This window comes from Sciurus carolinensis, chromosome 1 (assembly GCF_902686445.1).
Source record: "Sciurus carolinensis chromosome 1, mSciCar1.2, whole genome shotgun sequence".
Classification (NCBI taxonomy): domain Eukaryota; kingdom Metazoa; phylum Chordata; class Mammalia; order Rodentia; family Sciuridae; genus Sciurus; species Sciurus carolinensis.
In genome coordinates, this window is record NC_062213.1 from 100,072,448 (window position 1) to 100,088,751 (window position 16,304).

Below are 16,304 nucleotides of genomic sequence, written 5' to 3' on the forward strand. Positions count from 1 at the left end.
GAGGGATAGTCCATGCTTGTGAGGTTGGTTTGTTTTATAATTGGCTATTTTTAATATTAAGAATAATTTATGGATGACCAGTGCAGATGTGTGTCTGTAAATCTCAGCTACTGTGGAGGCTGAGGCAGGAGGATTGCACGTTCCAGGCCAGCCTCAGCAACTTATCAAGATCCTGTTTCAAAAATAAAAAGGGATGGAGGTGTAGTTTAATGGTAGAATAGAGTGTTTCCTGGGTTTAATCCCTAGTATTGAAAAAACAAACAAAAAAACCCCCCAAAACAACACCCTCCCCCAAATATATACATATATGGAAGTCTTTGGCTTCTTTTCCTAGTAATCAAGAGCTATGTAAAAATGTTTGCTTCTTATAAATGGAGGGAGTATTTGTTATTTCCAAATGATAGGAAGAATCATCTGGTACTTCTACAGTTTAATGTATACCTCTGAAGTGTCTTGTTTCTGTGAAGGAGCTGTGATGGCTTATTGCCTGGTTCCTAGAACCACACCTATGATCATGAAGAGAGGACTTACATAGTTCTGTGTTCTACAACAGTTTGATTCTTGCTTCAGAATCTCTTGTTTTCCTGGTTATGAAATCTGCCTTTTGAAATGATTATCTCCCTCCCACAACTCCAAACATTTTTGAAGTTCATTATAAATACAGATGAACATTTAATTCCAAAGATCTTTATCCCTCTTGCTTACCTTCTTCTTCTATAGCCCTATATTGAACCTCATGATCATCTGTAATAGTTTTTTTGTTTGTTTTTTGTACTGAGAATTGAACCCAGGGATCCTCTATCACTGAGCCACATCCTCATCTGTTTTAATTTTTTATTTTGAGACAATCTCTCATTAAGTCTGTGAGGCTGACTTAGAACTTGGGATCCTTTTACCTTGGCCTTCTGAGTACCTGGAATTACAGGTGTATATCATCATATTGGCTAAAGGTGTTTTTTGTTTTTTTTTTTTTTGGTGGTGGGGAGATACCAGGGATTGAACTCAGGCACTCAACCACTGAACTACATCCCTAGCCCTATATTGTATTTTATTTAGAGAGAGGGTCTCATGGAGTTGCTTAGCACCTCACTTCTTGCTGAGGCTGGCTTTGAACTTGTGATCCTCCTGCCTCAGCCTCCCAAGCTGCTGGGATTACAGGCCTGTGCCACTGCACCTGGCCCTAAAGGTGTTTTTATATAATGAAACTTGAAAGTCAAAATCACTCTTTGATCTTTGGGTGCAGAATGGATGTTGTGTTAGCAGGCATGAAAACAGCCTTGATCTTGTACATCTGTATATCTTCATCAGAGCTCTTGGGTGACCAGTAGGTCTCAACATTGGGCTTTAGATACTGAATGAACCTTGTTGCAGACAGATGCATGGCCATCCAGGCTTTCTTGTTCCATTTGTAGAGCACAGGCAGAGTAGATTTAGTATAATTCTACCCGGCCCTAGGATTCCCAGAATGGTAAATGAGCATTGGCTTCAACTTAGTCACCAGCTGCAGTGGCCTCTAAAAAAAAGTCCGACTGTCCTTTGAGGCTAAGCATTGACTTCTCTCTAGCTATGAAAGCCCTGAATGGCATCTTCTTCCAATATAAGATTGTTTGGTCTACATTGAAAATGGCTGGGGGCAGTGGTGCATGCTTATAATCCCAGCAACTCAGGAGGCTGAGGCAGGAAGATTACAAGTTTGAGGCTAGCCTGGGCAATTTAGCAAGACCTTGTCTCAAAAATAAATAAATAAATAAAACAAAATAAAATAAAATAAATAAATAAATAACAAATGAACAAACGAACGAACTGGGGAGGTAGCTCAGTAGTAGAGTGCTTGCCTTAGCATGCATGAGGCTCTGGGTTCAATCCCTAGTACCACAAAAAAAAAAAAAAAAAAAAAAAAAAAGTTATTTAATTTAGTGGGGAAGAAAGGATTGGAGTTCTAGCTACCTAGAAGTATGGAGGATGAAGCAGTGGAGGGAGGGATTCAGGGATTTATACAGTCTCCAGTTTATTTCTACAGTAGTATGTAGTATGTTCATTATGAATCTGTCTCATCCTTAATGTTTGTGGTAGGCAAAAAAGGGTTGAGAGCTTCTGATCACAGGATAAAGTTCATGGTGATCTGGTTTTCCACACTCTGGTCCCTGTTTGCCTGTCCTGTATATCCACACTTATACCACTTCCCTGCAACCTCCATGCCTGCATTCTGTCATCATGGTCCTAAATACATAATTTCCTTTTTCATTGAACAAACAGACTAGTATTTTGGGTTTCTATTTCAGACAAAACCTTGATATTTATTTCTGTTTCCAGTGTTCTTTGATTATAGCAATTATTTTATTAAATACTACTGTTTCTTGATTTGACTCATCAAACTAATCACCTTGACACAAAGGATTGCTCTTATTTTTATTACATACCTTTTAATAAAGCACTTGAATGTTTAAGATACCGTTCTATCTTTGAAGAGCCAAATATAACTACATTAATGTCAGAGAAAACAAAGTTTAGGGTTCATAAAGTATCATTAACAAGAAAATAGTTGAAAAGCCTTTCCTGCATCTATTTTAATAGGTAATTGAAATATACTTTTTATTGATTCCTTTTTCCCCCGCTTTGAGCTGGGGGTCTTCCTGTGTTTTCCATAGTGATCTTAAACTCATGATCCTTCTGCTTCAGCCTCCCAAGTAGCTGGGATTTTAGATACATGTCACTGTTCCTGATTTGTACTTTTAAATATGATAAGCAGCCCCTAAAGTGCATTCTTTTTTAGCCCCAAAACTTAATATTATTTAAAAGAAAGATTTGTTACAGAAGGAAATATAAACTAATTTAATGAAATTTAAAAAAAATTTTTTTTTTTTTGGTGGTACTGGGAATTGATTCCAGCCCTTCTTTGTTTATTTTGAAACAAGGTCTCTCCCAAGTTGGCCTCAAATTTGTGATCCTCCTGCCTCACCTTCCCAGAATTGCTGGAATTATAGGCATGTACAACCTTGCCTGGCTTGTTTTGGTTTTTTGAATTACCATTTCTGCAGAATAGCTGGGAATATTAAGTTTCGTTTGGAACCATTGGTAATCAGAAAATAGAAATGTTTAAAACCTTATTGTAATTTCCTTGTCTACAAATTGATGTGTGATTTAGTTTGTCTTCTTTATTGATACCTATGAAGCCATTCCTCAAATATCTTAGGGAGTTCTTTATTTACCAGTGTATGATACCAAAAAAAAAAAAAAAAATCCTGGGAATCAGCAATTACATAGGATTTTTCAAAACTTCACCTTGTAATACTGCATTGCTATTCTGAAACTATATACTTAGCTTCCTAATGAAAAAATTTATTTACTTCTTCCTTTCTTTTATAGGAATATATATGCCCCAGATGTGAATCAGGCTTTATTGAAGAAGTGACAGATGATTCCAGGTATTGTACAAGCTTGTGAATAAATCAGGCATTCTATTATTAAAACTATTTTCTCTTACATCAACTGAATGAATTTGTTTTATAACATACCATGAGAAAAGAGGGAGATAGCACACACTAATGTGCACGTATGCGCATACACACAAGGGAGGGCAGATGAATTGGAGAGAGAGGGAAAAGAAAAGGGAAAAGTTGGAAAGTAATGTAATAGTGAGTGTGATGAGACCCACTGCTCTTGATTGTGTTTTATTCCTTGGAAACCTTTATACTCAGAGTAAATCTGGTAAGTTTTATTTTCTCAGACTTTGGGATTCTCCTAGATTGTTGGTTAGGTTTTGGTGATCATTCAGTTGCCTGAAGGTAAATTGCTGTTATGTGTCTTTGGTGGGCTATGGTGCAACTTCTGACAGACATCTAGCAAGGTAAATAGGATATTCTAGCCAAGGAGACTTGACTCCTTACTCTATTTTGAGGAAGGCTTAGATCCCTTTTTCTTATTAAGATTATTGCTGTCAAACTTTTGCCATCTTACCACTGTAATATTAATATTTGGGTTTGTCATGCTTTGAAATTAATTCTCATTTGCTTTAGTATTCTTTTTTTTTTTTTTTTTTTGTGGTGCTGGGACTTGAACACAGGGCCTCTTGCATAGTTGGCAGGGCCTCTTGCATAGTTGGCAAGCACTCTACCACTGAACTATATGTGTAGCCCTCTCATTGTCCTTAGTAAAGGAATAAAACTGAAAAAAGGGGGAATAAGTATTTTTAGAAGTGACAGTATTATATTTCTTCTTGGTTAATATGACTAAAGTTATTAAAAATTATAGAATAGCATTGATATTGCTCTTGGCCTTTTTGTGTGTGTGGCTGAACATAATGGCACTTCTTCTTTTGGGCATAGTTAAACATTGGTTAAAGAATTGAAGTTCCACCTGGTTAAAAAGAATCTGCAGTCTGAAGCTTCTTAATCTTGGAGTGACTTTGGGAATTTTAATGACCTTAGATAATTTCTTTACCATTGCTGTTGGCAGAATCTAAAGTTGAAGGTCCCTTCCACAACCAGGAAAAACTTCACATTTTACAGTATGTACTGTTAATTTTACTTTGTTAGTGATTGCTGTATATGTGTAAATGAGCTGGAGCTTATGTGTGGCATGGGATCTAATTTGGTACAAACACATGTTGATGTAATAATATTGGTTTTAAATAACAGTACCAACACTGACCCTGTAAGATTAGCATGACAGCAAAATTAGCAACGTGTGTGGATGGCATGCAAATTTGGGGTAGCTTTTTATTTGTGCTGTTGTAATTGCATCTACTTTATCAACTTTATCAGGCACTTATCCTCTGCATGTGTTGGATAAGAGCCTATTGGTTATAGGGGAGTAATTAACGGACTTTTTTTTCCCTCTAAGTTTTAAAATCATAATCCTGGTTATTTTTTTAATTTTTATTTTATTTATTTATATGTGGTACTGAGAATTGAACCCTGTTCCTTACACATGTGAGGCAAGCACTCTATCCCTGAGCTGCAACCCCAGCTCGTAATCCTAGTTTCTTTAGGCAATGATATTTTTATACTAGATGTAGTTATAAGTGATACAGTGGTAAACTCCAGGACAAATTTTTATCTAGCATGGAACTATGAGTTCTGCAGCTCCTGTTCTCATTTGACTTAATTCTTTTATTTCTGCCTTTATAGGTCAAAAAATTTTCTTACATAGGTGATTTTGGTAGCAACTACTGAAAAGTAATGATTGTGTTTTGAAAGACACCACTGTTTTAAATAAGCAAAGAAATATTTTTTCTTGGGTATCAGTGTCTTAGAAGCAGCATAATATTCCCTTCTCTTTGTAAGTATTTATTGGTTTGAATACTTAGCAATTACAGTGATTAACTGTAGATTTTAAAAATTAATAAGAGGAAGTCCTTGAATGTAAATATGCAATAATGGACCCCAACTAAACATACATCTAGAGGGGCATCTTGTGAATTTTCTTAAGCTTTGTAAAATTTCTCAGAACATTGTTTTTATTATTCCTTCTCTAGCTCTGTCACTTTTAAAATGGAAGGAATTTTAGGGAAAGGGAATGTTGGAGTTTCAAGGGGAGCAGAACCCTAAAAGATAAAGTTGATGGTTTTAATTGTAAGTTGATGGTTTGAATTACTAATATTTAAATTCCTGAAACCATATAGTAAAGGTAGAAAGCTTCCAAGCTTGTTAGGCTGAGGCAATAAAAAGGATATACAGCCATTCAACTTAGTTTTTTAAGGTATCTGGTGAGTCAAGTAGTATTAAGTATAGATATACAGGCACTTATGGGCATGCTATACAATTGAAGTGATTTTTATAAAACCATTTTTAACTTCTGAAACAAAACAGGTGTTAAATGTTTGCTAATCAGAATAAGGCCTGAAAATGATTATACATAAAGATTGCCATTAGCTTTTTGCTTCTGATCTTAAACTAACAGGGTGTGTTTGTTTCTGTATTGAACTCAGCCCAATGCCTGGATTGTTATTGTAATCCTGAAAATGAAAGCTATTGTAGTAGTTTGTAGATTTTATATCATTGGGGTGACTGTTTATATGTATGTTTATGCCCTTATGTGTGTCTCTTGAGCTAGTACCAGCAGTTCTTATGATTCTTTCCATCCCCATTTCTTCACAGTATTAGTCAGTTTCTCCTCTTTGCAAATTTCATATGGATAATAGGATTTTTTTTAATTACCTGGGAATTGAATCCAGGGGGGTTTAACCCCTGAGCCACATCCCCAATCCTTTTTTAATATTTTATTTAGAGACAGGGTTTCACTGAACTGCTAAGTTCCTTGCTAAGTCGCTGAGTCTGGCTTTGAACTTATGATCCTCTCACCTCAGCCTCCTGAGGTGCTAGGATTACAGGTGTATGCCACTGCATCTGACTTGGACAATGGGATTTAATATTTCTTCCCACTCTTCACAGACCTTGGGAATAGGTAGTTATTTATCATTTAAACATGTGGTATTAATTCAACAACTTTTATTTTTGAGTTATCGATAAAGGATATAGTGTTAAGAGTTTTTAAAGGTGATGAGTGTTCTATGTAATGTCTAACACGTAACAAACACTATTTTAGAGGCATAATAAGATATAGTCTTTATTTTTTGAATTTATTTTTATGAAAGGAAGGAAAAGCGTTGAAATGAATACAAGGTAGAATTTAGAATCAGAGTGCAGAGGGATATAGAGGATTCTTACTTGGTTAGTGAGTTCAGGAGTGATTTAATGGAAAAGGTAGCATTTGAAATGGATCCTTCAGGATGGATAGCATAATCAAAGAATTGGATAAATGATCTGAAGAAGAAGAAATATTTATTGAACCCTTTTCTGATGTGCTAAATTCTGTATCAGACCCCTTATATAACTACATTTAATCATTCCCAAGAAATACTAATTTCTTTTCTCAAATGTTGTGATCTTCTGGTGGGCAAATGATTTTGTGTGTTTATTTATTTTTGGTACTGGGGATTGAACCCAGTGGTGCTGTACCACTGAGTACATCCCAGCCCTTTTTTTATTTTGGGTCACTGTCTGGCTAAAATTGCTGAGGCTCAAATTTGCAGTCCTTCTGCCTGAGTCTCCAAATTATGGTTGAATGATTTTAATGTGAAAAATTGTTTTTTAAGTCTCTCTCTCTTTCTCTCTCTCTCTCTCTCTCTCTCTCTCTCTCTCTCTCTCTCTCTCTTAATAGCAGTCTCACTAAATTGCTGAGGCTAGCCTCAAACTTGTCTTCTCCTGTCTCAGCCTTCTGAATCGCCCAGATTATAGGCATGTGCCTCTGCACCCAGCTTGTTTTCTTAGCCTCTTTGAGAATGAATGTTTTTCTTTTGCTGGTCAAATTTGAATTGCATTTCCAGCTGTGGGTTTTCTTTCCTTCTCTGTGGTGGATCTTCTCCCCAGATTTTCACTTGATTCACTTGAAAATCACCTGATTCTGTAGTTTATTGTGATATTTTTCATAGAGCCACCTTCCAGTCTTTTTTGTTTAACATATAATAGTTTTTCAGAATTACAATTATTAGTTCATGTTAATTATACAAAATAATGGGTTTCATTGTGACATTTTCATACATGCATGTAATATGCTTTGATTGTATTCACCCTCCATATTACTCTCTTATGCCCTATCGCACCTCTCTCTAGTCTCCTTCCCCTTCCTAATAGTCCCATTTCTACTTTTATGTTACCTACCCCTACCCTACTCCATATTTCACATATGAGAGAAAACACACAATACTTGTCTTTATCTGGCTTATTTTGTGTAACATGATGATCTACAGTTCTTGATACAATTTTGTTTTTCTTTATACACATGCCAGCCTTCATAATTTCCTTTGTAGGTGTTGTGTTGGGATGAGTTGTTTTTCCTTATTGGGTTTTGTTCTCATTATGCCATTCTATATTTAGCTTCTGGGAAGGGAGCTTGTTCCTGGGAATAGAATTACCACCATTCCTTTTTCTCTTCAGTTTTTTAGGTGGTGGCAGCAGCCGGATAGACAATAGCACATCAACACATTTTGCAGAGGTAAGTTTTCCTTTAGCTGTAGGGATTCTTTAGGAAGTGGGTGAGTGTTAAAATCAGACAGATAATCACTTCCCAGTGCAGCAAAACATCACAGTTTAACTGAATGTATAAGAAAAATATGGGTAAGAGTAGCTCTTTAAAAGTTTTGTTCTTTAATTAGCTAAGGGTTTGGCATGTTACTTTGAAAACCTTTGATTAGGAAAAAGTAATAGTCTCAAGCTGTACTGTTTTAAACCTATTGGTGTTTTCAGTTCTTTTCCTGTTTCTTCATCGTGGACTTGGTGTAAGAATAAAAAGCTTGGGCTGTTTTTGAAATAACAGTGTGGCAGACTCTAATTTAGTGGCATCACAATCAGGTAAAGAATGAGCAACCTAGGATTTTTTTACTTAGGTTGCAATAAAGCAGTCTTCAACAGTGCAGAGTACTGGTTTCTAGAATTTACCTCTCAGGTTAACGTGGTAGTTTGGGACTGATTAAGGCTAAGGTATTTACTGCGTTTTAGATCCCAAGATGGAACCTATACTTATTTTCTATTGCTTTGTAAAATGTAGAATCCATATTTTTTGAGAAAAACAACAAACTGTACTTTGAAAATAGGGTTTTAGTCCATATCTTTTTTATGTGAAATTCAGAGTACATTGTTTTTCACTTTATTCATTGACCTTAAAAATTCCTTTAGTTGTCTTTTTGACCATCTTAACTATTTTTAAATATGCAATTCAATGACATTAATATTTTTTGTTTTTATTCATTTAGAAACTAGAGCCCAAAAGGGACAGAACATTTCAGCCTGCAACGACACTGGTTTGCTTTTGCTTCTGGATGTGTATCCTCTATTGTCACACAGCTTACTGGGCTCTAGAAAGCTGACAGATGCTAACAGAAAAGTTAAATCCCATAATCAGAGTTCTTCTGTTTCAGGATCACATTAGTCTTTTCCAGAGGTGGCTGAAATGCCTAGGGGGACTAGTAAAATGTTTTGGTATTTATTTTTTATGTAAATTGAAATATAGTTTCAATTGAAAAGTGGTATGTAATAAGGAACCCATGAAACCCTAAACTTCTCTCTTTTAGTTTCTGAAATTATCTTAAGACCTATATACCCCCTACACCACAGATTTTCATATCAGATCTATAGTTGAAAAACTTGGTGAATGTTTGGGTAATAGCCCCATTTTATTAAGGGTGTTTTCTTTTGCTTATAGTCTGTGGCATTTCCTAACCTAATTCCAGTTTTTTGGTTAACTCTGAACTGTCTTTGTTAGATGGGTTGAGTAGAGTGTGATTCCAGACAGATTATGTCTTGGAACTCTCATTTTTATGAAGTGAGAAACATGACTTAAAATTTATTCTGCTTTAGAAGCCTGAAAGAGCTTCTCACTTCAGCAACCCCTACCTCCTTGTGTGCTATTACATATAACAGATTATCAGTTTCTGATTGTGCATATCCAGGAAAAAAACTTAATTTGATTTTCTTTAAGTGTTCTCTTTTAGGAAATGAAAGTAGATTGGTCTGTCAGTTTTATAGGTATGACTCACCAGGAAGAGATGCATTGAGTAAGAAGAAAAATAAATATATGCAGTCAGTTTCCTAACTTTAGTAATGCTAAATCTGACGCTGATGGTATGAGCTGTCCTTCAGGTGTTAAGGTAATTTTGCAAAGTCATAGTGGGTGACTTCATGTTCTTTAGCAGTGATAGACTTGTAGCAAGGGCATAATTATGCCCAGTTCTTCCTCCTTAGGATCTCCTTGTTGTCATTGCCTCAACATTTAAATTTCTTCTTTTATATTTTACATTTTAAAATAAGAAAAAAAATATGTCTTTAAAATATTGTAGATGTTGCCAGGGATTTTGAAAAATTACCTAAGAATTCTGTTTTCCATGTTTTCATGCATAGCACTTTTCTAGAAGTTGGGGCAAGAAGCAAATGTCATAGTTGCCTTGCCTACAAGGTACTTATAGTTTAGTGGGAGAGCAGATGTAAACACATGAAACAAACAAGAAACCAAGAGTGTACAGAGAGTTTGATAAACTTATTGTGGGGTATATGTAACAAGCACAATAGAAGGAAGAAATCTTTTAAGTCTTCAGGAAAGGTCATATAGAGGTGATGAAGAGCACAGCCTCTGGAACCATATTACCCTGAATCCAGATCCTGGGTCTGCCGCTTAACTGACTGTGTAACCTGATCAAAATTACTTAGACTCTCTCTGTGTCTCTTTGTTTACTTGGGAAGATAATGGAGTAAAATAATAATAAATACCTCACAGGGATGTTTTAAAGATTAAACAATTTGATATATGCTAGATCTCACTGCTAGATCTGCCTTATAGTGAGCACCTAATACATTTTAGCCATTTTAAGACTTCATAGAAAAGGTAAAACTTGCACTGGCGCCTTAAAGAGGAGATGGAATTTAGATAAGCAAAGATATGAAAAAAACTATCTCAAAATAGTATGCCTAAACTATAAAGTTTTTGTACCTGTGTCCTTGGAGAAAAAAGTTGGAAGTAAAGTTATATATAGAAACTAAATTATTTATCTTTTCCATAGTTTAGTTGTTTATTTCAGCAAAGGCTATGCTCTGTTTTATTGTTTTTCTTCAGCTGAAGCTGCTTATACAATGAGGTTATTTTCTGTAGCTAGTATTTACTAATAACTTAATTCTTAAAATACTGAATATATTAGAAGAGATTTAGTCCAAGAAAATTTCTGATAAAATGTGTTAATTTTTTTTTTTAAGTGAGGTTTTGGTGGTGATAATAGTGGATAGTTGGAGAGAAAGCAGTAGGTAGTTACCCGTTAATGGGAACAATGTTTGAGTAACATGTGAGGGATAGGAGGTAGTGAATCTAAAAATGTTGCTAGCAATTTGGAGAAAGAGAACATTGCTATTCTGAGGTGCCTCATAATATCCTGGGGAACTGAACCCATAGCTGCTTAAAGTTTTCATTGATTACTTGAAAACTTCTGACCATGACCAGGTAGGTGCCAGTGAGATAGTTGATCTTAAAAGTCTCAACTTACTTGAACAAATTGCTTTGTTGCAAAAATGACTGTGGGGGCTGGAGCTCAGTGGTAGAGTACATGCTTACCATGCTTGAGGCCCTAGGTTTAATCCCCAGTATACAAACAAATAAAAAGCTCAAAAACCAACCAACTGGAAAACGCCAAACCTCTGATTTGGATCAACTCCTCACACCAAGAAGTTGTTTAAAATAACAAACAAAAAACAAAAAGGAAAGAAAATGAATGATTCTGTCTGCTGCCTCAGATTAGCAGAAAATAAGGTATAAGGAAAGAAGAAACTGGAAAGCCTTTTTTCTGGAAATAAAAAAGCTTCCAGGTGTGCACAAGAAGGCAGAGTGCTTTGAGCCACCTGATTATTTAAATAAAATTTGTTTTTGTTACATAAGCAGCATTTTAATGACAATAAAAAAGGTATTAAAAGTATCCTGAGTCTTAAATATTTTAAGACTCTTTCTCAATACATTTCCATTCAGGTTTTGTCATTAAGAGTTTTTTAAGAATTAAAAATGCCCGTATTCTCGTTACTGTCTTAGCGCGTTCTTTGTTTCTTTGGTGTAATACTTCTCATTTCTGTTCTGTGTGCCTCATAACTGTTTTCAGTTGCAATCATTGAGTGCCATATTGTATTTATGCCTTTAAAAGTTTCCTTAGTATTATGTCATCAGTCTTTTCTTGTGTTTCTGTTTTTGCAGGGACTGGGGTATCAGGGTTTGAACCTGGGGGACTTAACCACTGAACCACATTCTCAGCCCTTTTTAATTAATTTAAAAAAATGTTTTATTTATTTTTTAAAAAAAAGACATTTATTCAGTAAATCAACAGCATGGGTGCCAAGGGGGAAAAAAAGTCTGCATTAAAACCCTTTATTGGAATGCTTTACACTTTCCACAGAATAAAAATTAAAATAACCTGTTACATAATTAGTCATAAATATAGTCCTTGAGTTTTTTTGCCCATACACTTAAGTATTGTCTAAATCATGTTTTCTTTGTAGCAGCTAGGCCCTGCCACCACAGTGCTTCACTGAATTCACAAATCTGTTAAAACCTATAGCTTCCCTGTTACTTCTCTGGCTTTCTTCTCCTGCTAAGCTTTGGTTCTTGGCAGTATTCCACCCCCCATAGGTCCAAAATTTGATGATTAATTGTTATAATTGCCAAAATCATTATAGCTCCTGCTACCTCCAAATTTGCTTCCATCATTACCAAATCCGTTGTAGCCATTCCTGCTGCTACCGTATACACCAATACCATGGCTGCCACCAAAGCCATTGTGACCACTGAAGTTTCCTCCATGACCAAAATTGTCATTTTCACAAAAACTACCTCCATGACCACCACCACAGTTTCCAGAACCACTTCAACCACTTTGGCTAGGATGAAGCACTAGCCATTTCTTGCTTCGACAGGGCTTTTTCCTCACTTTACAGTTGTGGCCATTCACAGTATGGTATTTCTGAATGACAGTCTTATCCACAGAGTCATGGTTGTCAAAAGTTACCAAAGCAAAGCCCCTCTTCTTTCTACTGCCTTGGTCAGTCATGATTTCAATAGCTTCAGTTTTCCTGTACTATTGAAAATAATCTCATAGGTGATGTTCTTAGTGTTTTCTTTAATGCCACCAACAAAGATCTTTTTCACAGTTACATTGGCCTCTGGTCTTTTAAAATCTTCTCTTGAGACAGCTCTCTTTGGTTCCACAACTCTTCCATCTACCTTGTGAGGTGCATTCATGGCTGCATCCACTTCCTCCACAGTGTCAAAGCCCCTGGAGTGCTTGTTGTTTAGGGTCTCTCATTACCACACAGTCTGTGAGTGTACCCCATTGCTCACAATGGCTTCTCGTCAGTTGTTTCAAAGCTCAGATCCCTGATGAATAGTTTCCACTGCTGTTTAGGCTCTTTAGGGGACTCTGATTTAGGCATGACAGCAGTAGGAAGACTTTAGCTATGCTTTTTCCATGGCATCCACGGGCAGAAAGGCGTAAGCTAATGAATATTTCAACCTTAATTTTTCAAAAATTTCAGGTGGCGGGGTCTAAGTTGCTGAGACTGACTTTGAACTCATGATCTTTCTGCCTCACCTCCTGAATTGCTGGAATTCTGGGCTTGTGCCACTGTGCCCAACTTTTTCTTGTGTTTCTATAGTTACACATTTTATGATTTATTATTTATATATTAAGAATATATATTTTATGACTTCATATTCTTTAGTATTGACACTTCATTTACTAAACTATTATTCCATGATACACATCTAGTTGTATGTGATGGCCGATCATCAATAATACTTCTCTCCATCTTCAGTCTGAAATATTTTGGGAAATAAAACATAGCAGCCATACAGATGCAATAAAAGTTTAATTTTTTTCAAGTGAATTGGAAAACACAGTGGAACTGTGGCCAAATGGGTATTCTGTCGATACAGGATGACTTGCCTGAGAATTAGAGGTTGCAAAACAGCAGGCACACATATCCAGAACCACCTGTTTTGTATTTGTGCAGCTTCCTAATACATGAAAGAACTTCATTCATTGGGACTCCATCCAATGTAAATTGGAAGAAATTAGGCTCTTGTTATGTACCAACCAGATTACGTTAATTCTCTGGTAGGAAAAGTACTGAGAAATGAATGAAGAGGTCAAAAGTGTTGATTCTTTTCCCTTAATCTTTAGGTTTAATCACTTAACTCTCTAGTGAACAGGAGTTTGGGAATAGTGACTATGGTAGTTGTGAGAGGAGATCAGTAATCTTTGAGGACAGTTTTGCTTCTACCTTCATGAAACCCTCTTCATACTAATTTGTGTACTTTGTGCTCCTGGGACCTGTGGTAGTCATCTTAACTTGCCTGTAGAAGTGATCAAGAACAATGTATGGGTAAGTTAAATTGAACTAAATAAAATTGTGCTGTTTTTGGCTTACAATTTTTTTTTTTTCTTTTGATACTGAGGGTTGAACTCAGAGGCACTCAAGCACTGAGCTACATCCTCAATCCTATTTTGTATTTTATTTAGAGACAGGGTCTCACTGAGTTGCTTAGAGCCTTGCTAAATTGCTGAAACTGGCTTTGAACTTTCCTCCTGAGCTGCTGGGATTACAGATGTGTGCCACCATGCCTGGCTAACCTTTTTTTTTTTTTTTTTTTTTTTTTTTTTTTAAAGTTGAAGTTCGAACCATCTTTCTTTGGGTAAACTATCCTTTACCTGTGTGCTACTTTTCTGTCTCCACCATAGGGCTTGCATTCAGGTGCCAGGTAGAGTTGGGGTTCTTTGATTAGTTACATCCCAGATTGTATCTTTTAGGTCTAATTAATTCAGCCAAATCCTTTATGCCTCATTTTTAGAGACTATGGAGTTAAAATGACATATCACAGTATCTGTTTCACATCTAGTTTGGAAATATTATGTATAAAACTCCTGAGCTCTTCAGTAGTGTTCAGAGAACTATGATGTTACCATAATTCTGTATATACTAAGTTCAAAATCATAACACTGAGGCCAAAAACCTTAACACAGTTTTTTTTTTTTTCAGTACCGGTGGTTGAGCCCAAGGCTCTTATACATGCTAGGCAGATGCTCTACCACTGAACTACATCCCCAGCACTTTTTATTTTGAGATAGAGTCTTGCTGAGTTGTCCAGGCTAGTCTTGAACTTGCCATCCTCCTGCCTCAGCCCCCCAGTAGCTGAGATTACAGACATATGCCATCATACTTGTCTCTTATCATAAATTAAATAGTAACTGAAGGGGAAAAGGTAAAGACAAAATTATTTTTGGTGTGAGCTCTGCCAGTTTTCTGGTGAGTTAGTGCCAGGTACCCAGAGTCTCTGGACTGTAAATTTATACTCATTTTGGATAAAATGCTTTTTAAGAAATTATGGCACAATGTTTACATTATTATGCTGTAGAGGGGCTATACGTCCCTTTTTTGTGTGTGAATAGCATTTCAATACTTGGTGTTCTTACCAAATTGAAAATTTTGCTATGGTGGTAGGTAGTCTTGAGATATTTTTTTGAATGCCCTTTCTCCCCATCCAATTATTACAAATCTCTTAATTTCCATTTACCTTTTGAGTCTTACCGTCTAGGTACCCCAGAGCCAATTCAAGGGCAAGCTCTACTTGTTTTACTTTCAGTATCCTACTGCTCTTGTTCTGATAGTCATTCTAATAGTACTTCTTATTTAAAAATCATTCTAATTTTTTTCCTAAATTCATTGAACAAATGTATTTCCTAGAGACAAACCTTTTAAAGCACAAATCTTCTAAATTTTACTCTTAGCTTTTAGTTGCAGTAATTTTATTCAGTCTTCCATTTACTTCTAACTGGAAGCTTTATTTCTATGGCAAATGGGATCCCTACACTTGGCACTTGTTTGCTAGTAAAAACTATTGCCTTTCTCTGGATGAAAATATGGTTTTAGTTTCTAGTATCTGAAACCTGACTGAAGGTTAGCTCTCCAAAAACAACTCATGGGTTCATATGCAGTTTAAAATAAAATAAAGAGGAGTTTGGGGCAGCTACTCCAATGCCATTTAGTTCATCTTCCAATGGTAGTCTAGTGCTTCTATAGCCATAGTGAGAATATTATAATCATATAATTTACCTTCCAAACTGGGATGCTTTGAATGTGAAAGGGTATGCTGAAAATAATAAAACTGATGTAATTATTTTTTGAAATGTACTTATTGACCTAAAGTTGGTTTTGTTGCATTAGTGGACTTTGTAAATAATTATGTACAAAGACTTTTCAAAAAGAATATCTGAAAAATAAAAAGTAATTTAGGTCCTAAAAACCTGAGAGACCTAAGCAAACTACAGACCAGTATTTCCTCATGAACATAGAAGCAAAAATGCCAAACAAAATTTTAGCAAGTAGAACCCAACAATATATAAAAAGGGCAATACATTATGATCAGGTCAGGTTTAATCCCAAGAATGAAAGTTTGGTTCAAGATTTGAAAATCAGTGTGCTACCGGGTACCTTGGCACATGCCTGTAATCCCAGCATCTCAGGAGGCTGAGGCAGGAGGATCTCAGGTTTGAGGCCAGTCTCAGCAGTTTGGTGAGGCTGTAAGCTACTTAGACTCTGTCCCAAAATAAAAAGAGCTGGGGATATAACTCAGTGGTAAAGTACCTGGGTTCAGTTCTTAGTACCAAAAAAAAAAAAAAGTTAAAAAGGTGTGGGGGATTGTAGATCTGTGGTAGAGCACTACTGTATTCAATTCCAGTATCAAAAAAGAAAAGAAAGGAAAATCAACTGTTAATTCACCATATT

At 35.9% G+C, this 16,304-nt stretch overlaps 1 protein-coding gene across 2 annotated transcripts in view; it reads left to right on the forward strand.

The window, feature by feature from the left end:
• Nucleotides 1-16,304, forward strand: part of Rnf115 (ring finger protein 115) — a 97,499-nt gene that overhangs the window by 25,280 nt on the left and 55,915 nt on the right. Inside the window, exons 2-4 of one of the 2 annotated variants that reach the window (XM_047543503.1) lie at nt 3,367-3,425; nt 4,456-4,507; nt 7,938-7,995. In XM_047543503.1, coding sequence (XP_047399459.1) covers nt 3,416-3,425; nt 4,456-4,507; nt 7,938-7,995 — 120 coding nt within the window. In that variant the 5' untranslated portion in view covers nt 3,367-3,415. The remainder of the gene's footprint in view (nt 1-3,366; nt 3,426-4,455; nt 4,508-7,937; nt 7,996-16,304) is intronic. The other variant, XM_047543494.1, reaches the window with a different exon arrangement.